This window comes from Camelina sativa, chromosome 17 (assembly GCF_000633955.1).
Source record: "Camelina sativa cultivar DH55 chromosome 17, Cs, whole genome shotgun sequence".
Taxonomy (NCBI): domain Eukaryota; kingdom Viridiplantae; phylum Streptophyta; class Magnoliopsida; order Brassicales; family Brassicaceae; genus Camelina; species Camelina sativa.
This window is the reverse complement of record NC_025701.1, coordinates 31,640,129-31,663,375: the sequence shown is the minus strand read 5'-3', so window position 1 is coordinate 31,663,375 and position 23,247 is coordinate 31,640,129. Positions and strand designations below refer to the sequence as shown.

Genomic DNA, 23,247 nt, shown 5'->3' with positions numbered 1-23,247 from the left:
AAAAAAAAAAAAAAAAAGAGAAAAAAAGAGAGTGTAGCTTCAGCTTTAAGACGGAGGAGGGGAGACGCATGCAAAGAAGGTAATGATGTTGTCTCTGTCGACCTACGCAGTCCTCTCTCTCTCACACGCCCTTTGGTATTTTTCTACGCCTCTGACGTTCCCCATCCTATGTACCTTTGTTACCCCTCCATTTTCACCTCATTTACATTTCTGCCACTCTCCATAAAAATAAAGTAGGCTAATGGAATTTAGAGTTACAATTGCTATAAAACCTCGTCATGTAGTTTCATATTACTACATGCTTGTAATGTATAATAAGACTAATATATATGTATGTTATATATGAATTGGTAGTTGAACATACTTAATGGAAGGAATGAATTGGTAGTTGAACATACTTATTGGAAAGGAATGCCAACTATTTCATTAGATTTAATCAAAGTTTCACTAAAAATAGTTAATTGCTAATTTTACTAGTTTATGATCATCCAAAGGATGGTACAATTGATGATAGTGCAATAGCCAACCTTTTAAAATATGTAAATATTTATTTACACTTTTACAGTTAATTTTTTTTAAGTGTTAAACTAACTATAACATGTCATGATTTACATACACTTTATATTTTTTTTTTCTTAGGTAGTTGTAATATATATTGAAAGGAAAAAATTGACAATTATTCCATGAGAAGGGTACTTTAGACAAAAAGAGAAGTATGGTTTTCCCCTCGAGGTGGTGTTGTTGGCTTATGAAATGTGCCAATCAGAAAAAGAAAAAAAGAAAATGCCAACGAAAAAGTTAATTCACAAACGCAACACCACTATCAAATCATAAGTTAAAATCAAAACAATATTTTAAACTAAATTAATAATAAACTAGTATATTTTTTAAAAAGCTAAAAAATAAAAATAATAAAAATTCAAAGTTGCCATGAACGAGCTAGAGGAAAAAAAAAAAAAAAAACACAAAGTAGATAAACATCTAAAACAACAAACAGTACAGCTGCAGTAGCTCTATGATTTGTTTTCTACATACATCTTCCTCCTCGTCTCTTCTACTACTTTCCTCTTTCTTCTTTTGTACCTTCCATTAAAATTTCTAGGGTTCTTTTTCTTTTTTTTTTCTCTAAAGTTTTCATTTTTATTCAATGAGAGCTCGGAGAAGGAGAATATGGGTTTGAGAACTGATACTATGGCTTCTCCGTTTCGAGTTATTTGGGGAATCGTTGTTTCTAATGGCTGAGTCTACTCGGTGATTCCGTTATCCGTCACGAGAATAATTATAATAAAGTTTGTAACTTTCTTGTTTTTTTAGGTGTGTGTTTGTGTGTGTGTGTTCAGAGAAAAAGTTCGAATCTTTTTTCTTTTTCGGTGTTTGTAAAAGGGAAAGGTGTAATCTTGGGGGGAAAAAAGTCTTTTTTTCTTTCTTGTGTTTTGGTATTTGAGCTCTTAAAAAGGATAGATTTTGTCTTTGTGCCACCCTTTCGAGAGATTACATGAAGAAAAGCCTCTGCTGTGTGTTTTCAAGTCGTTAAGGAAAACATAATTCGAGGTAATGTGATTTGTGAAGTCACTCCAAGTGCTTAGGATTTGAGATGGTTTAGATTTGATTGGAGATTTGGAGTTGTGTTGTGGTGAATTAAGAAGCTCTCTGTCTCCTTTTTTCTTTAGTATGTTGTGGGGTTTTTAAGGTTGTCTTCTGTTAGAGAAAGAGTAGACTTTGGTTATTATCTGGAGGGGTGATTACAGTCAGTTGTGGATTCTGTGATTGTGGTGAATAAGAAGAAGAATAGTTTGAGGAGTAATGGCAATGTCTTGCAAGGATAAGTTAGGATGTTTGGATAATGGGAAGTATGTGAGATACACACCTGAACAAGTTGAAGCACTTGAGAGGCTTTATCATGAATGTCCTAAACCGAGTTCTATTCGCCGTCAGCAGTTGATCAGAGAGTGCCCTATTCTCTCTAACATTGAGCCTAAACAGATCAAAGTGTGGTTTCAGAACCGAAGGTAATGGTTAAGGAATTGCAGTAATTGTAAATTTCTTTGATGTTCTGTTCTCTCTATCTAGTTGATCCAATCTTTGTGTTTTTTCGTTTCTGTTGTAAACTTCAGATGTAGAGAGAAACAAAGGAAAGAGGCTTCACGGCTTCAAGCTGTGAATCGGAAGTTGACGGCAATGAACAAGCTCTTGATGGAGGAGAATGATAGGTTGCAGAAGCAAGTGTCACAGCTGGTCCATGAAAACAGCTACTTCCGTCAACATACTCATAATGTGAGGATTCTACTCTTGCAATATCTTCAGTTCTCTTATCTTACTGAGTTCTAGAATGACAATAGTTTCAATTTAATGGTATGTGCATTGATTTTGTTTTTTTCTGGTTTCACAGCCTTCACTTCCAGCCAAAGACACAAGCTGTGAATCGGTGGTGACAAGTGGTCAGCACCAATTGGCGTCTCAGAATCCTCCAAGAGATGCTAGTCCTGCAGGGTTGGTTCTTTAATTGGAATATAGTTACTCTGTTAGATTAAAAAAATCACTTTTCCATATTTTTCTGAGATTCAATGATACATTTTATGTTTTCAGACTTTTGTCCATTGCAGAAGAAACTTTAGCAGAGTTTCTTTCAAAGGCAACTGGAACCGCTGTTGAGTGGGTACAGATGCCTGGAATGAAGGTATGCCCCTTGATTCAATTCCTCTAATTTTGTTTTCGTTATTGCATATAGTGTAAGATATCAAATAGTTATTCTGCTTTTTATTGTTTTATATTTCTGTAACAGCCTGGTCCGGATTCCATTGGAATCATTGCTATTTCTCATGGTTGCACTGGTGTGGCAGCACGCGCCTGTGGCCTAGTGGGTCTTGAGCCTACAAGGGTATGTGTATAGAATCATTCTCATCGCTGATTTATGCAGTTTTATTCTATTCCACGTGTGTTTACATATGCAACGAATTAATTTGTTTTCTCTATTTTCTAGGTTGCAGAGATCGTCAAGGATCGTCCTTCGTGGTTCCGCGAATGTCGAGCTGTTGATGTTATGAATGTGTTGCCAACCGCCAATGGTGGAACCATTGAGCTGCTTTACGTGCAGGTTAGTGTTAAACTATATGCGCTACAAGTAGTATTTTTTTTTTTGTAAAGTTGAAAATAATGACCGCCATCTTCTTGTTTTTTGCAGCTCTATGCACCAACTACGCTGGCCCCACCACGCGATTTCTGGCTGTTGCGTTACACCTCTGTATTAGAAGATGGCAGCCTTGTGGTATGTAGCTCTAAGTATATGTTTTTTTTGTGTGTGCTGGTTTTCTTGTTCATGTTGATCCTTTTCTTACTGAGTAACAAATTTTATAGGTGTGTGAGAGATCTCTTAAGAGCACTCAGAATGGTCCTAGTATGCCACTGGTTCAGAATTTTGTTAGAGCAGAGATGCTTCCCAGTGGGTACTTGATACGGCCTTGTGATGGTGGTGGCTCAATCATACACATAGTGGATCATATGGATTTGGAGGTAACAACCCTCTCTCTGCACTAATTCTAGTGAATCAATCAGTGTCTTGGAAACGTTAACCAAACTTTTTGGATATTTGCTCTGTTAAATAGGCTTGTAGCGTGCCTGAGGTCTTGCGCCCGCTCTATGAGTCACCAAAAGTACTTGCACAGAAGACAACAATGGCAGTATGTTAATTAAACTCATTTATTGTCCTAAGCTTGTATTCTGATATAAAAAATAATTGTTCTTGAATGATGTACATTTATCCAATTTGTCTCAAAGGCACTGCGTCAACTCAAGCAAATAGCACAAGAAGTTACTCAGACTAATAGTAGTGTTAATGGGTGGGGACGGCGTCCGGCTGCCTTAAGAGCTCTCAGTCAGAGGCTAAGCAGGTATTGTATACATTATGATTTGCATCTTCTTTTTGGTGGGTTTGGGATCTACATATTGCTATCTTATACATTTTTTTTTCCCTACAGAGGTTTTAATGAAGCTGTTAACGGTTTCACTGATGAAGGATGGTCAGTGATAGGAGATAGCATGGATGATGTCACAATCACTGTTAACTCTTCTCCAGACAAGCTAATGGGTTTAAATCTTACATTTTCCAATGGCTTTGCTCCTGTAAGCAGTGTTGTTTTATGCGCAAAAGCATCAATGCTTTTACAGGTCAGTGCACCACTTTTTTTTTGATAGATCAACTGATGATTATTGCAACACTTTTTCACCTTTTTTTTGGGATTTTGCAACTACAGAATGTTCCTCCAGCGATCCTGCTGCGGTTTCTGAGGGAGCATAGATCAGAATGGGCTGACAACAACATTGATGCGTATTTAGCTGCAGCAGTTAAAGTGGGGCCTTGTAGTGCCCGAGTTGGAGGATTTGGAGGGCAAGTTATACTTCCACTTGCTCATACTATAGAGCATGAAGAGGTTAGTTCAAGTTTCTTCGATGCCCTTAATTGTTTTCTTCTATCTCCATAATGTAAGTTGAAGTAATGGTTGGTGTTGTTTCCATTCTCAGTTCATGGAAGTCATCAAATTGGAAGGTCTTGGTCATTCCCCTGAAGATGCAATTGTTCCAAGAGATATCTTCCTGCTTCAAGTATGTACTTTAGGTTGTCTATTCTGCATAAGGTTTTAATGTAGATCTCTAGTACCTGAAATATATGTTTCTTGTGATTAGCTTTGTAGTGGAATGGATGAAAGTGCTGTAGGAACCTGTGCTGAACTTATATTTGCTCCAATCGACGCTTCTTTTGCTGATGATGCACCTCTGCTTCCTTCTGGTTTTCGTATCATCCCTCTTGACTCCGCTAAGGTTAGAATAAATAATGTTATCCATTGAAGTCTTCTGTTTTTCAGATTTTTTAAGCTTTTCTTGAACATGAAAGCAGGAAGTATCTAGTCCAAACCGAACCTTGGATCTTGCTTCGGCACTGGAAATTGGTTCAGCTGGAACAAAAGCCTCAACTGATCAATCAGGAAACTCGACATGTGCAAGATCTGTGATGACAATAGCGTTTGAGTTTGGTATCGAGAGCCATATGCAAGAACATGTAGCATCCATGGCTAGGCAGTATGTTCGAGGTATCATATCATCGGTGCAGAGAGTAGCATTGGCTCTTTCTCCTTCTCATATCAGTTCACAAGTTGGTCTACGCACTCCTTTGGGTACTCCTGAAGCCCAAACACTTTCTCGTTGGATCTGCCAGAGTTACAGGTATAAGCCAAATTATCAAATATGTTCTACATTTCCACCAAATCAACAATGTTTTATAGCTAACTCATTTTGTCTGTTGATCATAGGGGTTACATGGGTGTTGAGCTACTTAAATCAAACAGCGAAGGCAATGAATCTGTTCTTAAGAATCTTTGGCATCACACTGATGCTATAATCTGCTGCTCAATGAAGGTAACAACAACACAACACTAATCGAAAATAGTACTTGACTAATATATTCGCTAATCTGTTTTGGGACTTGAAATATTGGTTAGGCCTTGCCCGTCTTCACATTTGCAAACCAGGCAGGACTTGACATGCTGGAGACTACATTAGTTGCTCTTCAAGACATCTCTTTAGAGAAGATATTTGATGACAATGGAAGAAAGACTCTTTGCTCTGAGTTCCCACAGATCATGCAACAGGTTTTAGATCTTCCTTCATTCTTGTCCAATTTCTAATTTACTTTTGTGACTTACGGAGATCTTTGTTTTAGGGTTTTGCCTGCCTTCAAGGTGGGATATGCCTGTCAAGCATGGGGAGACCAGTTTCGTATGAAAGAGCAGTTGCTTGGAAAGTACTGAATGAAGAAGAGAATGCTCATTGCATCTGCTTTGTCTTCATCAATTGGTCCTTTGTTTGAGATTTGCTGTATTACTCTTGTTTTTTCAGACGAAGCTTTTGCCTTTTGGCTGTATTCTTGTTCTTCTTGATGTTGCTGTGAACACATAAAACAGTGTTTTGTTTGAAAACTCAAGAATTATTTGCTTTGTTGTAATTTGATTATGAGTGATGGATGATGATGATGATCTTTTCCTTTTCTAGTTCTTGTTGCATTTAGCTTTCCAAAATTTTATGCGACTTCTTTACAAAAGAAATTGCCCATCACACAATTTATCCTTTTTTCCTTTCCTTAAATATATGGCAATCATTACACTCATGGACTCAACCATGGCCATCTCTATCTGGTGTAGGTTTCCACAGCGACAATTTGGATTGTTTAGGATAAGATTGAGATTTTTTTTATAAAGGTAACCGGAGGCAAACCAAAATCTAAATTAATCTTTGAGAGTTTTCTGATTTAAATCTCAGCCTAAAATGTGAAACACTACCAATGGATCAAATTTTAGACCGAAATATTCTTATAGTAAAATCAAACTAAAATGTGTATACAAAGTTTTTTTTTGGATCATATAAAATTAGTAAATTATAATTCAAAATAATTTTAGGATATTTCGTTACTTATCTAAACCGTAAATCTGGTTTCATTCCGATGAAACTTTGACGAACTAAAAATTATAAAATACTGAAATATTTTGATTTAAATCAAACGAAAAAGTATTAATGTTGGCCATTTGTTGAGGGTGAATATTGTGTGCCCGATAATTGAAAAAGAATTAGTATTTGTTTTTAATTTGAATTCAATTTCCTTAAAAGATATTTAGAAAAAAGATGCAGCAATTATGTAACACTAAAAGCAAGACCTATAAAATCCGTATATAGATTATGGCATACATAGTGGCATAGTGCAATCTAAAGTACAAAAAAAGTTGATATATAAAATTTTGTTTTATAGCTCTCTTTCATCTTAAATTGTGTCTTGTTTCTTGCTTTTATGTTATTTGTGTTGATTAATATTATATATCAAGTGGCTACATTTCTTTGCGGATTAGTCATTAGATATTTGTTTTAATGATCGAATGACACAGGCATTTCGATTTGATCCCGACTATCGAACTTCATTACATATAAATGTCTTAAAAATACATATAACAAAATTCGCCAACGTTGATACCATTTACTTGCCAGTTGCCACATGCATATGCATGCAAACGGTACACTTCGATAGTTCGATCCAATACTAATTTATTCGAATTTTAATTCAATTTCATCCATGGACGTTGTTCATATTTTGAATGGCAGAAGAAAAAAACATCTGAGTTTTTTTTAATCCAATTGTCAAAAAGAATAAAGATAATTCAGATATAATTTTACAAGAAAACTATTTACCCTAGAATCTTGATCATATCAAGTTTTGATCGGAGGCTACAATAATTCACATATTTTTTAAAAAGAAAGCAATCAAAATTAGAAAATTTGGTCCATATTCACTAAATTTGTTTTATTTTAAAGTGACATGGATGCAATAATTAAGCGCCAATAGTAAGTAAATACACAAGCTTTTTGCTTTGTCTTTAAAATCTTTTTTATAATCTCTTGCACGTTTTTAGTACCTCTCTCTCGCTTTCTTCCTTTATAAACCCTTCACATTTCTTCTCCTTAGCTCATAAGTAATCAAACTCCAAAAAAAAAAAGATAATAATACAAATCTCTCTTTCTCTTTCTAAAGATCGATATGGATCAGAACGTACCAATAAGCAAGAAGCTATGGAACATCGTACGTTTTCTCTTGTACATGATCCGTAAAGGTGTCTCGAAACACAAACTCATCGCCGACTTCAACGCCACTCTCAAACGTGGCAAGAACCTCATGTTCCACCACCGTCGTCGTGTCCCCGCCGCTTCCACCTCCTCAGACGCTTTAAACGCTGCTTCAGCCACCGCGATATCGCGACAAGAATACGAGTTTAGCTGTAGCAACACTCCGAACTATTCTTTCCCTTTCCCCAATATGGCTTTCATGAAGAAAAAGAGTCATAATAGTCTCTTCACTTGTGTTCAAACGCCTCAGACGCTCGACGACGACTCAGCCGCAGCAAGAGCCGTTCTTGAGCTTCTTAACGGCGTTGGTGACAAAGGAAACGTCACGCCAGGAGATTTAACAGTGGCCTTGTCTCCTTACTTCCCCGGGTTTGGACGGACTCCGTTGGTGAGACCATTGAGAGTCACGGACTCACCGTTCCCGTTAACGCCGGAAAATGGTGACGTGGGTAACAGACACGTCGACAAAGCGGCTGATGATTTTATAAAAAAGTTTTATAAGAACTTGAGTCAGCAGAAAAAGATGATTGAGTTCAGCTAAATATTTAATCTGAACAGTGTGTTTCTTCATATTTCTCTTGTTCCTTAAATATTTTTTTTTACTCCTTTTTTTTGGTCTTTGCTGATAAAATTCCAAAGATGTGTTTAACAAAAAAAAAACAGTTCCAAAGATGTAATATTATTTTTGGGGGGTTTAATTTCGCGTTTCTTAATACAATTGGATATCACGAATAAATAAAAATTACCATGGGTTTTATTAGTAAGATCTTTGGAAAATATGTAGTACACTTGTGTAAAATTAATTCCAACGAAATGACTAATCTTTTGATCCACAAAATTTCACAACGACACCACAATTAACTTGTTTCAATTAAATCATTATATTCTTTTTTCAGTTTATACTTTTCCTCCCTCTAACCAATGAATACTTCAACCTAAAACAAGAGATCTCTCTAGCTTTTTAAATTACTGAAAAGTGGTAACTTAAAAAAAAAATTATATAACACACTAAATTAAAAATAATAAGGAAATTTGGTATTTAACACTGTCGTGACTGGAATAACTTTATTTACTGTATTAGTTATAAAATCTAATGTTTCAGTAAAAATAGATGAATCCAATGATATTTTTTAAAAAAATATATAGTTTGATGACATACTACACAATATTTCATACATATTTTGTTTCTATTAGTGACAATCATCATAATCATACAGAAAAAACTCAGTTATTATAAAAATTTAAATTCGCTTTTGTATCTGTTTTGTTGTCTCATATATATAATCATATTGGAATGTATGTGCAATATTCTCCGTATCCGTCCTTTGATTTACATTTGTCGTACGGTTTGAATCTTATTAGCATTTTAATAAATTGCATGTCATGACTCCAAAATAGACCCAAGATGTTTACGTTTTATATTTTGCATATTACTTTATTACATCTATGTAATAAAAAAGTAAAAGACTGTCATATCCAGGTATAGTGATTCAATGATATTACTTTATTACCGAATATTTGTATAGTGATTCAATGATATTACGGTAGTTTAATAAGTGCAGTCTCACTTTACAAAAACATTTACGCACTCAAAACATGCATAGAAAATTATATTGTTGTGAAATATACAACTTTGATGAAACAAAACACAAAACTTAAAGTAGACATTGCAAGCTGTTTAACTCTTTCCCTAAAGCAAAAGAGAGAAAAGTGCTTTCTTTTCCAACTTTTTTTCTTTAATTTTCTTTTCAATCTTTTAATTTTCTTAATAGTATATTCACAAGTTTGAATTCATAGTCATAGCACTAAGCCAATTACATATCAAAACAACAACTCTACCACTATCAAGAAAAGCTTATATATGGCAGAGTCAATAAAAACTTCTTTAGTAAGTCACTATTTTCATCTTTTTAGATTCTCAAAATCAAGAATGAAGAGCAAGGTTCTAAGATATTCTTTGCTTAGTTGGGAAATAAAAGTGATTAAGACAAGTAGACAATTATACATGTGTCTGATTAAAAAAAAACTTCCTGTGTATATCCAAAGGAAAGACGGATAGAGACAATATATATATGTTTATGTGGTACGTGAATTTTGATATATTGAAATTGTTAACAAAATATGAAAATATCTACAAATTAAAATATCTAGCATAAATAATTATAAACTAGGATATATCCCGTGCTTAAAGCACGGATCAACATTTAAAAAAAAATTTATAATATAAGAATAAAAATTATTGTTTTATTTTTTAAAAATTATTTTATTTGAGATAATATTTATTTTTAGTTGTCATGTAAATCTATTAGTCTATTTGAATACTAATTATTTTAGAATATTATAGTATTTTATTTTTGACGTATTATTATAGTTTTATATTATTTATTTGTTGTATTTGCATCATATTTTGTGAAATATAAAATAGTAATTTTAATATTATAATTGTGAGTAAAAAAAAAAGTATTAATTTATCATCTATATAAATTTATTTTTACCAACCCGCCAATGTGGAAATTAAAACACACATTTTCATACATTGAGTAATATATCTTCGTTTAAAAAAATTTAAATCACAACATATACAGAAAAAAATATGCATTTTATTAATATAAGTATTATATGAAAGTTCTAAACAATTTGTAAATAAAATAAATAAAGATGATAGGAAAATCATAATTTGAAATCTTAACAAAATCTTCGAATTTAGTTATTAAAAATAATTGTATTGTATACTTGGATATAAAATCTTAGTTTTTAAAATTCTGATTGGTTTATATATTTTTTTAAATAAATAATTAGTAATTTCGTCCATAATTTATTAGAGAGAGAAAATATTTTTTTAGATTTTTTTAATATTTTGATATGTGAATGTTTTTATTTTAAATTTAATTATATTTATTTAAATTAGTTAATTAAGCTTAATTATTTTTTTCTAATGGCAATTGAATGTAATTTTTTACACATTTTAAGGTTAGTTTCATATTTGTACTTCTCAATTAATATAGTAGGATATATTACAGTTATTGAATCTAATATTACATCTGTGTATAATTTTCGTACATATAAAATAGCAACCACTTTTGTATTTAAATTTTTATCTTCGAACTGAGCACATAATTAATAACATTCAGTTGTCACATTTAGTTACATTCGGTGACATTTCTAATGGTTATTAACATTTTTAAAATAACCTTTATATAAATTTGAAGAAAGCATACTTAAAAATTGGTACTTAGGACGAGACCATATAACATGTTCTGATTTCCTATCTGAGGAGATCAAAAACACATTCATCTAGATGTATGAGTTTCGGCCGAAACTCTTAGTTATTCAAAAAACAAAAATCTATATTTAAAAAACTGATCGGTCAGAATATAGATGAATGTGTTTTTGTTTATGCATATTGTAATCTTTTATATACCTGATCGATATAAATTTAGCTTTAGTTATTTTCTAAAATGGGGTCGATAGCGCATTAATATATTAAGAGCTACAAAAAGTTACTGATCGGAATTAACCTATGAATTGTGAAATATATTTACATATATATATATTAAACTATAGTACAACTTGAACATTTCAAAAGATACAGTAGCCAATGATTTATGAGGGAACTGCATTAAAGATTGTTACTTGGAAGACTAGGATGAAGCTTTATTTAAATTATTTCATGAGCTCATGTAGTAGCTTTTATTCTGGTAGTGGGCCTTTTTAGGGTTTGATTGAACATGTGTGAGAGGCATACTTCCAAATAATTGAGACTCTTGTTGGGTAAGGACATCTTCTTACTATTGTTTTTGTGTTAATCATCTGCAATTGAGTTACCTTTTAGTTCTCCGGATAATTTGATGATTGTTATGTGAGACTAAGACAATGTGTTAATTATAATATAAATATGAAAGGAGAGAGGCTCCATTCTCATCTGAGTTTCCAGCAATAACCAAAACTAGAATTTGAATGGACGGCGATTAAATTATGGGCAGGCACAGCCCATTATATTCTCCTACCCAAAATGGAATAAATAAATCATTAAATTTGAATGAACCAAGTCATTGACTTATTATAATAGAGCTAACATGGAATAAATAAATCCAAATACCACCAATATAATATGTACTTCCAGTAATAATAATCTACTAGATTAGGATCCGTGCTAAATTCATTTTATTTACATTGCACTTTTTATATAAAATATAATTTATGTGATTGTTTAAAAATATTTTTTGGACAATATGTGATTGTCTGTAACCGTACCCGTGCTTGTACACGGTTAAAATTTAGTGATTAAAAAGCCCGTGTTCTAGCACCTTGGTGACTGAAAATTTCTCAACGATTTTCCAATTTCCTTTTGTGAGAACTTTCTTAAATTTTGTAACATCCTCTTTCTTCATCACTGTTTGGATTTTGTTACCCTATAAAAAGAAGTATAATCGGAATCACTTATAATCCGCGGAAGAGTGATTAAGTTTTGAGATTTTGTTATCTATATATGGTTAATTAAATATTCTTTAGAGATTTGATAATATTCTTTCGAATATCCTTTTTTAGACGATCTTAAATCGAGTTTTAATTAATGGTTACAACCCATATAACCTATAACCTATCAAATATCAAATAATTAATTTTATAACTCATATTATATATTTTATAAAAAAAGTTGTACACTTCCGTTTTATTATATAACTAGCTAATGACCCGCGCTGTTAGCGCGGGGAAATTTTTTTTTATTTTGTTATTTGTTAATATGTTTATGTTGTATCATTCATTTACATATTATATAATATAGTACTAAATAGTGAGTTTTGTTTCATAGTAAACTACTAATAAGTAGGCCTGGAAACTACTACCGATACCCGTATTCGACCCGTTTTTTGGTTTGTATCCGCTCCAAGAAAAGGTACCCACAGCTTTAGGATCAAGTGAAAGATATAATAATTATATTATCCGTGAATAATGATCGAGTATCGGATATTAATTTAGTTTTTGAGCGTCCCGTTACCCGTCTCATTACCCGTTTTATTACCCGACTCATAAATACACGTTAATATTTTGTAGAATAATGTTACCAGTGCAGGAAATATTTATGTAAATTTAGATTTGTTTGTTACAAAATAATAGTAGAAAAATTATTAATTCTATACATTTTATAAAATCATAGTATATTTTATTTTGCTTAAGGTCATACTCTGATTTCGACCCGTAGTTGGTACTACTATTTTGGTTTGGTGCAATATCAAATTCGTTAATTATACATTTGGTAAAGCTAAAAAAACCCAACAAAACATGTATTGACCCGTGATTTGGTATTACAAATTAATATGATCGTGTTTAGAGATCTTAATATGCCAAATTTACAAATTGAAGTTATTGCCTTATTGGTATAACATGTTATATATTAATTTTATAGGTGAAAAATACAATTAGGTTATGTATATTATCAACATTATACACTTAGTATTGTTTATATAGTGAATATTATGTATAAACAATTAATTTTTTGACAATTAAATTGTTTGTTATTATTTCCTAAGATTTATGAAACAATAAATAAAGTTTTAATATTTTGTAAACAAATCTAAACTTTTTTTTGTTTATTAGAATAATTAAAATATAATAGCATTTTCGTAATATGTCACATCGGAACTGGTTAAATTTTTAACAACATAGCTTAAATAAGTATATATATATATTTTAAAAATAGAAACAATGTTGTATCTTAATTTTAATATATATTTGTTATTATTAAATGATTTAGATATGTAAGTATTTAATCTTAGTTTTATAAATAAATTTAAGTTTTATATTTTTCTAAATAGTTTGTTATTGTTTCCTAAAATTTCTGAAACAATAAATAGAATCTGTTTAATTATTTTATTACATAATTTCGAAATTATTTTATTATTATTTTTATTAAATAATTCTGAAATTATTTTATTAATAATTTCTTGTAAACTAATAAATTAATAATTGCTATTTTTTAGGTAATCATTTTCTGGTTACAACAAATTAATATTAAGATTCTGTTATTATATTTTGTATTAAAAATACAATGGCATTTTATGTAATATTTTACCTAAAGTAAGGTTATTTGTTTATAGGGTTGCTTAAATAATATAATAGAGATGGATTTAATGACATGCCTCATAAAGACAAGTTAACGTACGCTCGTCATTTCTTTATGAAGTAGGAAAAAAATGATTTAATTGATATTTCCAAAGTTGAGAAGTAAAATTAACTTCCCAAATTTTAAATTTTATGTCTTTTTAACATATATAACTTCTTAATGAACATATATTTACATGGGAAAACCACATTTTAAATCTTCAAACTATCATTGGATAACACTTTAAACTTTCAAAAAATTGTTAATTTCACTAACAATATAAACTATCAAATTAATTTTACTCACACTCTAAACCTTCAAATAATGATTTTTGTTTATACCACCCTACAAAACAACGGAACCGTAACGACCGTCCCATAACAGTTAACCGCCATTAGTAAAACATTTAGGGGGTGTTATTGAACAAGGATTTTAATAGATTTCAATTATTAGTGGATTTTAGAATTCAAAACTTTTCTAATTCATTTAACGTGATATTGTTGTCATTATTAGTGGATTTGAATGACATTACTAATGGATTTGAAAGTCATTAGATTTTATTATTTTTGAAGTTAGATAAAAATAAAATAAATTACTCATAATTATATCAAATAAAACAAAAATATGTCCCGGCAATATTTTCTGGTTTTGTCGATCTGAGTTGGAGATCTGATTGGGGTTTCTTCTTGATTTATGGTGGTGGATCTCTGCTGGAGACTCTTGTTGTTTGATTCAGCTGTTAAGAGTTTTGATTTTTTGGATCTGAGATGGAAAATCAATCTTTTAGGGTTTTCTTTCTATGTGATTTCTCCCCTGTTCTTCAATCAAATGAAACAAAAACAAGAGGAACAAACATCTTCAATCAAAATGAAACCAGAGATATAAGAAAAACCAGTGAAATTGTGTAAACAGTTAATTTGATAGGCAGAATCAGATCTGAGGATCTGCAAACTGTGTCAAACCCTAAAATGAAAGATCACAGTGGTCTTTTGGCCATAACTATATTTTATTTCTTAATTCTTAGATTAATCTCTTGAATCAATTTTGAAAAAAGAGAGAAAGATAAAGAGATTGAAATACTTGAAAAATATGTGGGATTGTGTTTGTTCATCTTTTTGAAGTGAAATACGTTGAAATCTAAAATAACACCAAATCCAATGGACATTGAATAACAGTATTTTTAAAGAATTCTAAAATCCATCAAATAAATCCATAATCCAATAACAGCAGATTTTAATGTACTTTTTTAAATACCTAATTGAATAACACTGGATTCCAAAATACATCAAATTCTTGTAAAATCCATTATTCAATAACAGCCCCTTAAACTCCGTCTGTTCCATACTACTAATAGGAACGTGTATTCAAAAAAACAATATTGTTGTTATAAAACATAATGCAAAATATATAATAACATTATATTATATATGTATATATCTATACTATTAAAGCAGAAGTACTCCCTAGACTTAAAATGGACCATGACTTGGTTTTGGTAGGTTTTTCATTTTTATTAGAGCATCACAAAGTTTAATCTAATTAACCTATAGTTTCGTTTTTGACAAATGACCATTATACCTCGATCGATCACTTAAAAAATTATGGGTCGGGACGCGGATCCTAAAATATCCGACAACAGAAGGAAAAAAACCTGCAGATCTGTCTGTACTCCAGATTAATCTTTTTTGGATCCAGTATACTATTTCAGTCAAGATTAGTTATTTAAGATCCCAAACAGAGTTATTCGTTATATGAAAACACTCTGATTTCATTTTTCTTTAAGGTATTTAAATAAAAACCATAAATTTTAATTACCAAAAATTCGTATATTTCCTTAATTACCGAGATTCAATCTTAACAAATAATCTTTTAAAATAAATATTTTGTGATTCTAAGAGCGATAATAGTAATCAAGATAATCTTTCTATATCTTTGTTCCCAAAATTATCTCGATCTTCAATGCTAATTAAACAAATCAAACAACATTCAATATTTTTAGATTATAGAAACTAGAATATCTTAATTACATCTTCGGTTTAGATTATATGGAAATTGGAAATCATATAATTAATAGCAAATGGAAACCAATATTGCATATTCTTAATCATTGGTATATTACTCGCATATTCCATATAAGCTTTTTAAATCTTATTCAAAAATTCTGAAATTAAAAAAAAAATATTCTGAAATTATGAGATCTTGAAAATATTATCTACTTTCTCGACAAGTTTATCGCTAATCACTCACCTACAACCCTAGGATCTCCTTATAAGTCTATAAATATTGCTCATTCACCGGAGCTCATAACACCAAAAAAGCAAAACACACAAGCATAAAATTTTAATTATAATCATTTTTGTTTTTTTTTTTACTTTTCTAATATGTTCGCTCAAACTATGTTTTGATTGTAAGGATTATTTATTTCATTAATTAAGTTATTGATTTACGTTATACTCTCCTATATCCAAACTACATTCTTATATACTATGAGTTATTTTATTCAGCAACAATCAATTTTTTGTGTTTTTTCCAGCAACAATCAGTTTACATTTCTGAAATTTAGAGTTTTATACAACTTATGCAATGAAAAATGGTTATTAACCATTGCATCGCTAGCTTGAGCTATTACGGCTGATTTTGTTGTGTATTACCGGCCACCTATCAAGCAAATGCATTTTACTACAAAACTACTATCCAATATTGTGGTGTGTCTGTTTCAGTGAAAAGCTACATTCTACAAACTACTTACTCTATTAGGATTTCCAATTTACTGTATAACCCCAAATATATAAATAAACACTATATAAGCAAAGAAAATAAGTCAAAATAAAAAACTACATCACAAAAATACAAATTACAAAAAAATAACTAACAAAATATATAATTCCATGCTGTAGCACGGGGTATCACCTAGTATATATATATAACTATATACACTATAATATTAAAGGAAGAGAGACGAGAGGTAAGTGAAGAAAATTGTTCTCTCTACTCATTATTTTGTTCATCTTACATTGAAGCAAATGAACTTATATATAGAGAAGTTAAGGATAAGGAGATAAGAACAAAATACTACTTTGAGCCCAAGTTGCTTAGAGAGGAAGTATGTGATGGATAATCACAAAAGTAATTATCCATTTTATAACATTCTCCCTTGAGTATCCATCACTATTAATATATTACATACTGCCTCGTTAAAAACCTTATCATGGAAAACCTGTATAGGATAAAAGCCATGATTCGGGAAAAAGAGTAAAGCGACGCAATGTCCCGCTAGAATAGACGAGTCTTGTTCTCTTCACAGATTTCATAGATGACTTATATCATTCACTCTTTGCTTCAAACAAACGAGTCTACTTTTCTTCATATCTTTCGTAGATGATCTATATCGATCATTCTCTTCATTCTTCTGATCTAGTCGATATATGACAAAGATTTTGAAGAGAGATAGGCCTTCCCCATTGACATTCTTTTTTGAGGTCGATCTTCAGCGTGTTATTTGCTGCCTCGTTAAAAACCTTATCATGGAAAAACCCAATGAGATAAAAACCATAATAAGGGAAAAAGAGTGCAGCCACGCGAATCATCAAATTCTCCCCCTGGAAGTATCATCTTCAAAATATGCATTTTGATCTCTGAAGATGCATTCTGAATGAGGTAGTCGGAAGCACCTTTGTAAATAACTCTGCTACATTGTTACTTGAGTTGATGGACTGGCTATCAACTTCCTTATTCTTCTCGAATTCTTGAGTGTAAGAGAGGAATATGTCTTGTTTTGTCGCTCTTGGTGTAGCTTCCTTTGAATTTGGACGACATATGCAGCAATGTTGTTGGCTTTGGTGACTACTTCGGTTGCTTCTTGCTAATGGGTCTCAACAAGCATTAACTAGTTGATGCTGATCGAACCCTCAGTTCGAAGTTCTTCGCCAACATGTTACGAGGCTCTAGTCTTAGGCAGATAACTATTGGTTGACGTTCAAGCATCATCTGAGCCATTATGGATTCTTGATATGGCATATGAAACGCAATTATTTTGGCATGACTTGAATAAGCGACGACCAAAGTCTATCACTTTGCAATAGAAGATACGTTTTTAACTCATACTCAAAATCTACTCATAGAGAATGAGTTATATGCTGCAAAGGGATTAGTAGAAAATGGTATGCACAATTCATAAAATATATAAATGCTCGTCAGCATTTATATATGATCTTATATGACTATATATATATATATTTGACTTCCTTTAGAAGTAATTAGCATAACATCTATTTCGATAGATGTTTAGTTTAGAATATCTGGAGACATTTTTGTCTTTCCAAGATCTTTTATTCCAAATAACTCTTCAAGAGTTTTTGATGATGTTCAAAATTATCACTGTTATGAATTCTCGAGAACATATATGATATCATATATCTTTCGGGATAAGCTCTTCAAGAATCCCATGAGATGTTTTTCAAGTCATCATATAACATTAATTTTGTTTGATAGGGTATTTTAACAAAACATGGCGCAACACACCATTTTGTTATATATCGTTATACCCTTTTGATGTTTGGACCACTAGTCCAAAATTAGTCGTCTTTCATACGAGTTTAATATAGACTTGAATACCTCTTTTATTGGCCAATATATATATCTCTATACGCTCACAGAGTGGAGATTTATGATCCTCATTAATCACATTGCGCTATATAATATTTTTATTGTCGACATTATGTCTTTGGTTCCATATTTTCCGTAATGACATAGTTAATCGAGATCTCTTTAATCATTATATAAATGATTTTATTCAGGTACCTGATTTTGTTATTAACTATATTAATCGGTTTTTCTGCTCCTCTTGAAGAGTATTTTTGCTCCTCCTTAGGAGTTTATGTGCTCCTCTCTGGGAGTCTATTAGCTCTTCTTTAAGAGTCTATCTACTTCTCTTTAAGAGTTCATTTGCTCCTCTTTTAAGAGTATAATCCTTTTTCTAATTTGCTCCTTTTTAGTTTCGAGGATTTTATTTATCTTAGGAACCAAAGTAGTCTATCACGTTTCTTATGTGTCAAAGACTTAGTATGTCATCTGCCAGAGACATATTTTTATTGGAGCATTTTTAGCTGCAATGTGAGATTTCTCAGAACTACAAGTTCATATTCATTTATGTGAGGATCAATAATTATATGAAATCTCATCCATCAGCTTTTTGCATTTGATTTGCAATAATTTTTTTTTGAAGTTCATATTCATTTGTTCAAAGATCCAAAATTATTCGATGATTCTCCCATAATGATGGAGAACTTTATCATCTAACATGATAATATGCAAATCTTGCAATAGGCAATAAGATGGCTTTAACATTATTAGGGCGGAGACTCATCTCCCGCATCTATATATCTCATCCTCTGTGGATGATATTTTATGTGGTGTGGAGGAGTATTTTATAATATATATCACACATCCATAAGATTCAAAATGAGAAATATTTGATCTCCAACCATGAATACATAACATGGGAGAAATATTTCTTTATAAAATGTTGGCCTCATATATAATATTGACTACATGCAAAACTGCATGTTCCATGTTTTGACATGGAGATTAAATCACCAAGAACCGTTTTGCAATCTCTTGGAGTTGCACTATGAACGATTCATCATAGCTCATTTCAATAGTAAACATCATGGATGCTCCACTTTATCACATGCGACATATATATGTGATAAACTATAGGATATGACTTCACCATAGTTATATCGCTCTGGGGTGTCAAATTCACCAAAGTTTATCAACTTATTATCGATGTGGGATTCCTTTAATTATCTCCCTTGAGATGATAACTCTTGGAGTTCATTCATCTCGTACTGAATCCCACTTTAGGATCAACAACATACCGATTTGGGTCATGTGTATTATTTTAGATCCTTATAAAGATGTGGGACTAGTATTATCCCCACTAAAGATGATGACTTTTTATGACCATTTATCTTTGACCAAATCTTATTTTTAGATCGGTTCTATTTGGGGTTTAATTTGGGGATTTATTAAGGAAATCAAACCATCATATATATACAATGAGCTTGTTAATCCAAAGGGATGGTGAATGGGCCAACACTATATGATTCTGGAGGCATAGCCTACTACAGAATTAAGGAGGAGGTATATAACCATCAACTCTATAAACAATAAATAGAAATTTAAATGAATTTAAATAAATTCAACAAAAATTAAATGTTACCTGAAATATGAATGAAGTGCAGTGCTTACAACCTCATGAAATGTGAATGGGGATATGCAATACTTTTGAAAGAACTTTTGTTCCTCTGAACAAATTCTCAATGATTTTTAATATCATTGATTGACTGGGATGGCTTTATCAGTAATACTATACTTGAAGCATTAGTAAATTTCATATTTACTATCATTTTGCCATCTTTATTTTTGCATGATATAATCATATACATGCGTGTCTCCGATATGGCCGATCTTGCGATACCATATTTATTTATAGTCTCAACATGATAATTTTTATTAAGACAAAATGTCTTTGAAACTTCATGAGTTTCTTTGAGACTTCGGAGAATGCTAGACATCGATAATTATGAATCTGATGTCTTTGAAAGTAGAGAGACTAACTCATCTAGATCTTCCAATTATGTTTGCACTGTCTATGATATACTAACATGTGCTTCATATATTCTCATAAGAGAAATATATTTTTGATTTTAAAGACATTTCATTGTCTTTAAATCTCATATAACACATATAGTTATTCTTTACTTATAAACGGAATTAAATAAACTAACATATAAATTCAAAAAATAAAATAAGAGCTATAGCCTTATATATAAGAACTCAATAGACATAGCTTTTCTTTGATCGTAGAATAGGCAAAGCCTATCATATATAACGATCAATCCAGAAAAGACAAAGCTTTGATCATGAATGAGGTAGAACCTCTATATGTATAACGATCAATCCGGAAAAGATAAAACTTTTTATTTGATCACATAGAAGGCAAAACCGATATTTCCGGAAAGGACATAGCCTTTTGTTAGATCGTGATGGAGGTGCAAAGCCTACCATATCAAATGATCAATCCAAATATTATATAGCTTTATATATGAGCGTAAAGGAGGCAAAGCCTACCATATATAATGATCTATCTATCCAAAAAAGACATAGCTTTTATTTGATCGTGAAGGAGGCAAAGCCTACCATATATCAAACGATCAATTCGGATATAACATAACTATATATTTGATCGCAAAGGAGGTAAAACCTACCACTTATAACGATCAATCCAGAAAATGACATAGTCTTTATATTTGATCATATAGGAGGCATAGCCTGCCATTTATAATTTTAGAAAAGACATAGTCTTTTGTTAGATCTAGAAGGAGGCAAAACCTACCATATAAAATGATCCATCCAAAAATTATATAGTTTTATGTATGATCGAAAAGGAGGCAAAACCTACCATATATAACGATCTATCTATCCGGAAAAGACATAGCTTTTATTTGATCATGAAAGAGGCAGAGCCTACCATATATCTAACGATCTATCCAGATATAATTTAGCTATAGATTTGATCGTAAAGGAGGCAATGCCTACAACTTATGATGATCAATCTGGAAAAAGACATAATTTCATGATGTCTATAATATCTATGTTCTATAAATATAAATCAAAACAATATAAATTTACTTACCTCGTAAAAGCTCCAGCAGTAAAGACTTCGTGCTGATAACGTGTTATAAAACATAATGCAAAATATATAATAACATTATATTATATATATATATATATGTATGTATATATATATATATATATATATCTATATACACTATAATATTAAAGGAAGAGAGACGAGAGGTAAGTGAAGAAAATTGTTCTCTCTACTCATTATTGCGTTCATCTTACATTGAAGCAAATGAATTTATATATAGAGAAGTTAAGGATAAGGAGATAAGAACAAAATACTACTCGGAGTCCAAGTTGCTTAGAGAGGAAGTATGTGATGGATAATCACAACAGTAATTATCCATTTTGTAACAGTTGTGTATATACTTTATTAAGAAAAACCCCAAATGTTAGGGTTCAAAATCAAAATCCAGGAAAAAAAAGTGAAAGCATGATTTTGAGTGAAATTGGAGAAGATTTCGGAGCTTCCCAGTCGGAAGGGGTAAGTGTCGCTTCTTCTCCTCCAGTTCGAATTATTAGTTGAAAGTTTTGTTCTTTCAATAGTTTTTGTTTTAATGAATCAATTTGTGGGTCAAACGAGTTTGTTTTGTCTCTTTGTGGGACAATGTTTTGATTAAAATATATATTGGGTGATGAATTTCGATTCACATAATCAAAATTAAATTGGGTAGGTTTTGTGTTATGATTGCCAGCATCCTTCCCCCTAAAGTTTTGGACAATGTTTGTATGTGAAAAGATAATAGAGAAAATCACATTTGTTTTAAAAAATCTGATTGGTTGATGTTTGTTTTCACATTAGCTTTTGTACGTAAGCTGCTAAGAATTTTAAGTTTATTTTTTTAATTGATATATCATTACACTTTTTAAATATGATATAAAGAGTGTTTTAGTATGTTTGATGTGTTTTTAGGTTCTTTGTCTTTACAGGTTTTCTAGGATTTTGGTACGGATGAAGCAAAATAGAGCAGTTTGGAACGTTTTGGAGCATTGAAACCGAAAAAATCAACTTGAAGACAATCAATACCTTTGGTGTCGCTCGACACCTCTGTTAACCGACACAAGAAGCCCAAGTTTAAAGATTTACAAAGTGGTCCCAAAGTTTTCTCTAATTGCAACATTAGTCCCTGACGTATTTTAGAACACATATACGTCAGGGGTGTATATATATATATATATATATATGTGATTTTTAGGTTTTAGAAACCCAAAAGTTTTATTTTCTTTAACCCTCGAGAGAGAGATATTGAGAGCTTTTGGGTGAAATAGATCTGAACTCATCTGTAGAGAGAAGATTTCTAAACTCCTTATTTTCTCTTTTGATTTCTATTGCAATTTATTCAGAAAGAGTGTTTGTTCTTCTTTGAATATGTCTGAGTAGTTTGATTGTTAGGTTCAGGGTTTTCATAGGAGTTTTATGGTTTATTAGATTTGTTTATTATTTAAGATTTATTATCTTCTGAGATCTTCATCTTTGGTTGTTCTTCATATTAACTCTTGACTGATCACCTAGAATTAATAACATAGGAAAATAATTTGATAGTCAAAGAGGTTTCCAATCCGTACAAATTTCAAATCCTCCCAGGCACCTTTACCGAGGCAACGAGGATGGCTATTGTCCGGATCTCACCAACTGCTCTCCTCCAATGAAAAAGAAGCCCTGCTTTCCCTGCTGGATAAACCCATACACTGAATGGTGTTCTTCCCAGATCCCTCAAGGAGAGCCCCCCATCCCCACAACCACCAAGAAGATCCTGCATATTTACTCCGATTAAACCTGGTAATTGCCTCTACAA

The 23,247-nt window shown here is 31.5% G+C and overlaps 2 protein-coding genes across 2 annotated transcripts; both read left to right on the top strand.

The window, feature by feature from the left end:
* On the top strand, window positions 1,802-6,041 carry LOC104758530 (homeobox-leucine zipper protein ATHB-15; the record flags this gene model as incomplete). The annotated part of the gene is given in 18 exon segments (XM_010481412.2): window positions 1,802-2,009; window positions 2,115-2,274; window positions 2,390-2,490; window positions 2,587-2,677; window positions 2,783-2,878; window positions 2,981-3,094; window positions 3,182-3,265; window positions 3,355-3,510; window positions 3,603-3,677; window positions 3,775-3,887; window positions 3,975-4,164; window positions 4,251-4,427; window positions 4,519-4,599; window positions 4,681-4,815; window positions 4,892-5,217; window positions 5,304-5,409; window positions 5,493-5,642; window positions 5,714-6,041. Coding segments are annotated over 18 exon segments (2,508 nt in total). The 3' UTR covers window positions 5,861-6,041.
* On the top strand, window positions 7,482-8,423 carry LOC104758528. Its single transcript, XM_010481411.2, has one exon. It carries the CDS (start codon window positions 7,574-7,576, stop codon window positions 8,198-8,200), a length of 627 nt encoding a protein of 208 aa, XP_010479713.1. The 5' UTR covers window positions 7,482-7,573; the 3' UTR covers window positions 8,201-8,423.